Genomic DNA, 2,075 nt, shown 5'->3' with positions numbered 1-2,075 from the left:
CATGTGCCACCACGCCCAGCTAATTTTTTGTATTTTTAGTAGAGACTGGGTTTCACCGTGTTAGCCAGAATGGTCTCGATCTCCCAACCTCAGGTGACCCACCTGCCTTGGCCTCCCAAAGTGCTGGGATTACAGGCGTGAGCCACTGTGCCCGGCCTAATTTTGTATTTTTAGTAGAGACGGGGTTTTTCCATGTTGCTCAGGCTGGTCTTGAACTCCTGACCTCAGGTGATCCGCCCTCCTCGGCCTCCCAAAGTGCTGGGATTATAGGCATGAGCCACCATGCCCAGCCCTTTTGCCCATTTTTAAATTGGGTTGTCTGAAAATGCGTTACTGTTAAGACCGGGGGCTTGGGCTCAGTGGTTCACGCCTGTAATCCCAGTCCTTTGAGAGGCTGAGGCAGGCGTGTCACCCAAGGTCAGGAGTTCGAGACCACCCTGGCTAACATGGCGAGAAACCCTGTCTCTAGTAAAAGTCCAAAAACTAGCCAGGCGTGATGCCACGCTCCTGTAGTCCCAGCTATTTGGGAGGCTGAGGCAGGAGAATCGCTTGAACATGGGAGGTGGAGGTTGCAGTGAGCTGACATTGCACCACTGCACTCCAGCCTGGGCGGCAGAGTGAGACTGTTTCAAAAAAAAAAAGTAAGCAAGCCTCCATAATGCTTGTTGAATTGGACTTTGTGCAGGCTGAAGATCTGCCACCTCACTGCTGCCGCCTGTGAAGAGCTGGCCTCAACTCTCAGTGTGAACCACAGCCTGAGAGAGTTGGACCTGAGCCTGAACGAGCTGGGGGACCCCGGGGTGCTGCTGCTGTGTGAGAGCCTCAGGCATCCCACGTGCAAGCTCCAGACCCTCCGGTGAGTCCCATTTTGCTCACCACGCTAGGAGTCCCAAACCATGAACGCAGCCCTCTCACCTGGATCACGGAGGCCAGGTTGCCTCTGCTCCTAAACTCTAGCTACTACATCAGCCTTTTTTTTTTTTTTTTTTTTTTTTTGAGTCTCACTGTGTTGCCCAGGCTGGAGTGCAGTGGTGCGATCTCGGCTCACTGCAAGCTAAAGCTTTTCCAAGTAACAAATCAATTATTCTCCCATATTTTATTAAATACGGCTCCCTTCCCTACCCTTTTTTTTTTTTTTTTTTTCTGAGACCACGCCCAGCTAGTTTTTTGTATTTTTAGTAGAGATGCGAGTTCATCGTGTAGCCAGGATGGTCTCGATCTCCTGACCTCATGATCTGCCCGCCTTGGCCTCCCAAAGTGCTGGGATTACAGGCATGAGCCACTGCACCCAGCCTACATTAGCCTTTTTAAAAGGATTTTTCTGGCCAGGCACGGTGGCTGACACCTGTTAATTCCAGCACTTTGGAAGGTCAAGGCGGGAGGATCACCTGAGGTCAGGAGTTCGAGACCAGCCTGACCAACATGGTGAAACAGCCTGTCTCTACTAAAAAGAGAAAATTAGCCAGGCATGGTGGTGCATGCCTATAATCCCAGCTACTCGGGAGGCTGAGACAGGAGAATCACTTGAATCCAGGAGGTGGAGGTTGTGGTGCACTGAGATCGTGTCATTGCACTCCAGCCTGGGCAACAAGAGCAAAATTCCGTCTCAAAAAAAAAAGGGATTTTTCTGACACACGGCCTTTTGCACAAGCAATTCTTGTTCCCTGGCATGACTTCTGCTCTCCGTCCCCTCTTTGCCCAGAGAAGTTCAATTTTTCTTCTGAACACTCTTTACTTTGTACTTCTTTGAGACAGAGTCTTGCTCTGTCGCCAGTGCTGGAGTGAAGAGGTGTGATCATATCTCACTGTACCCTTGACCTCCTGGGCTGAAGCCATCTTCCTATGTCAGGCTCCTGAGTAGCTGGGACTGCAGGCACACGCCACCACACCTGGCCAATTTTTACTTTTTTTTTTGAGACGGAGTCTTGCTCTGTCACCCAGGCTGGAGTGCAGTGGCGCCATCTCGACTCACTGCAAGCTCCAACTCCCGGGTTCACGCCATTCTCCTGCCTCAGCCTCTTGAGTAGCTGGGACTACAGGTGCCCACCACCATGCCCGGCTAATTTTTGTATTTT

General features: G+C 51.1%; 1 protein-coding gene across 2 annotated transcripts in view; it reads left to right on the top strand.

The window, feature by feature from the left end:
- Positions 1 to 2,075, top strand: part of NLRP12 (NLR family, pyrin domain containing 12) — a 39,894-nt gene that overhangs the window by 29,621 nt on the left and 8,198 nt on the right. For both annotated transcript variants that reach the window (XM_011959371.1, XM_011959370.1), the window contains exon 7: positions 686 to 856. In XM_011959371.1, coding sequence (XP_011814761.1) covers positions 686 to 856 — 171 coding nt within the window. The remainder of the gene's footprint in view (positions 1 to 685; positions 857 to 2,075) is intronic.

Source organism: Colobus angolensis, unplaced genomic scaffold, assembly GCF_000951035.1.
Source record: "Colobus angolensis palliatus isolate OR3802 unplaced genomic scaffold, Cang.pa_1.0 Scaffold490, whole genome shotgun sequence".
Taxonomy (NCBI): domain Eukaryota; kingdom Metazoa; phylum Chordata; class Mammalia; order Primates; family Cercopithecidae; genus Colobus; species Colobus angolensis.
Note: the sequence above shows the minus strand (reverse complement) of the source record. Positions and strands in the feature narration are given on the sequence as shown.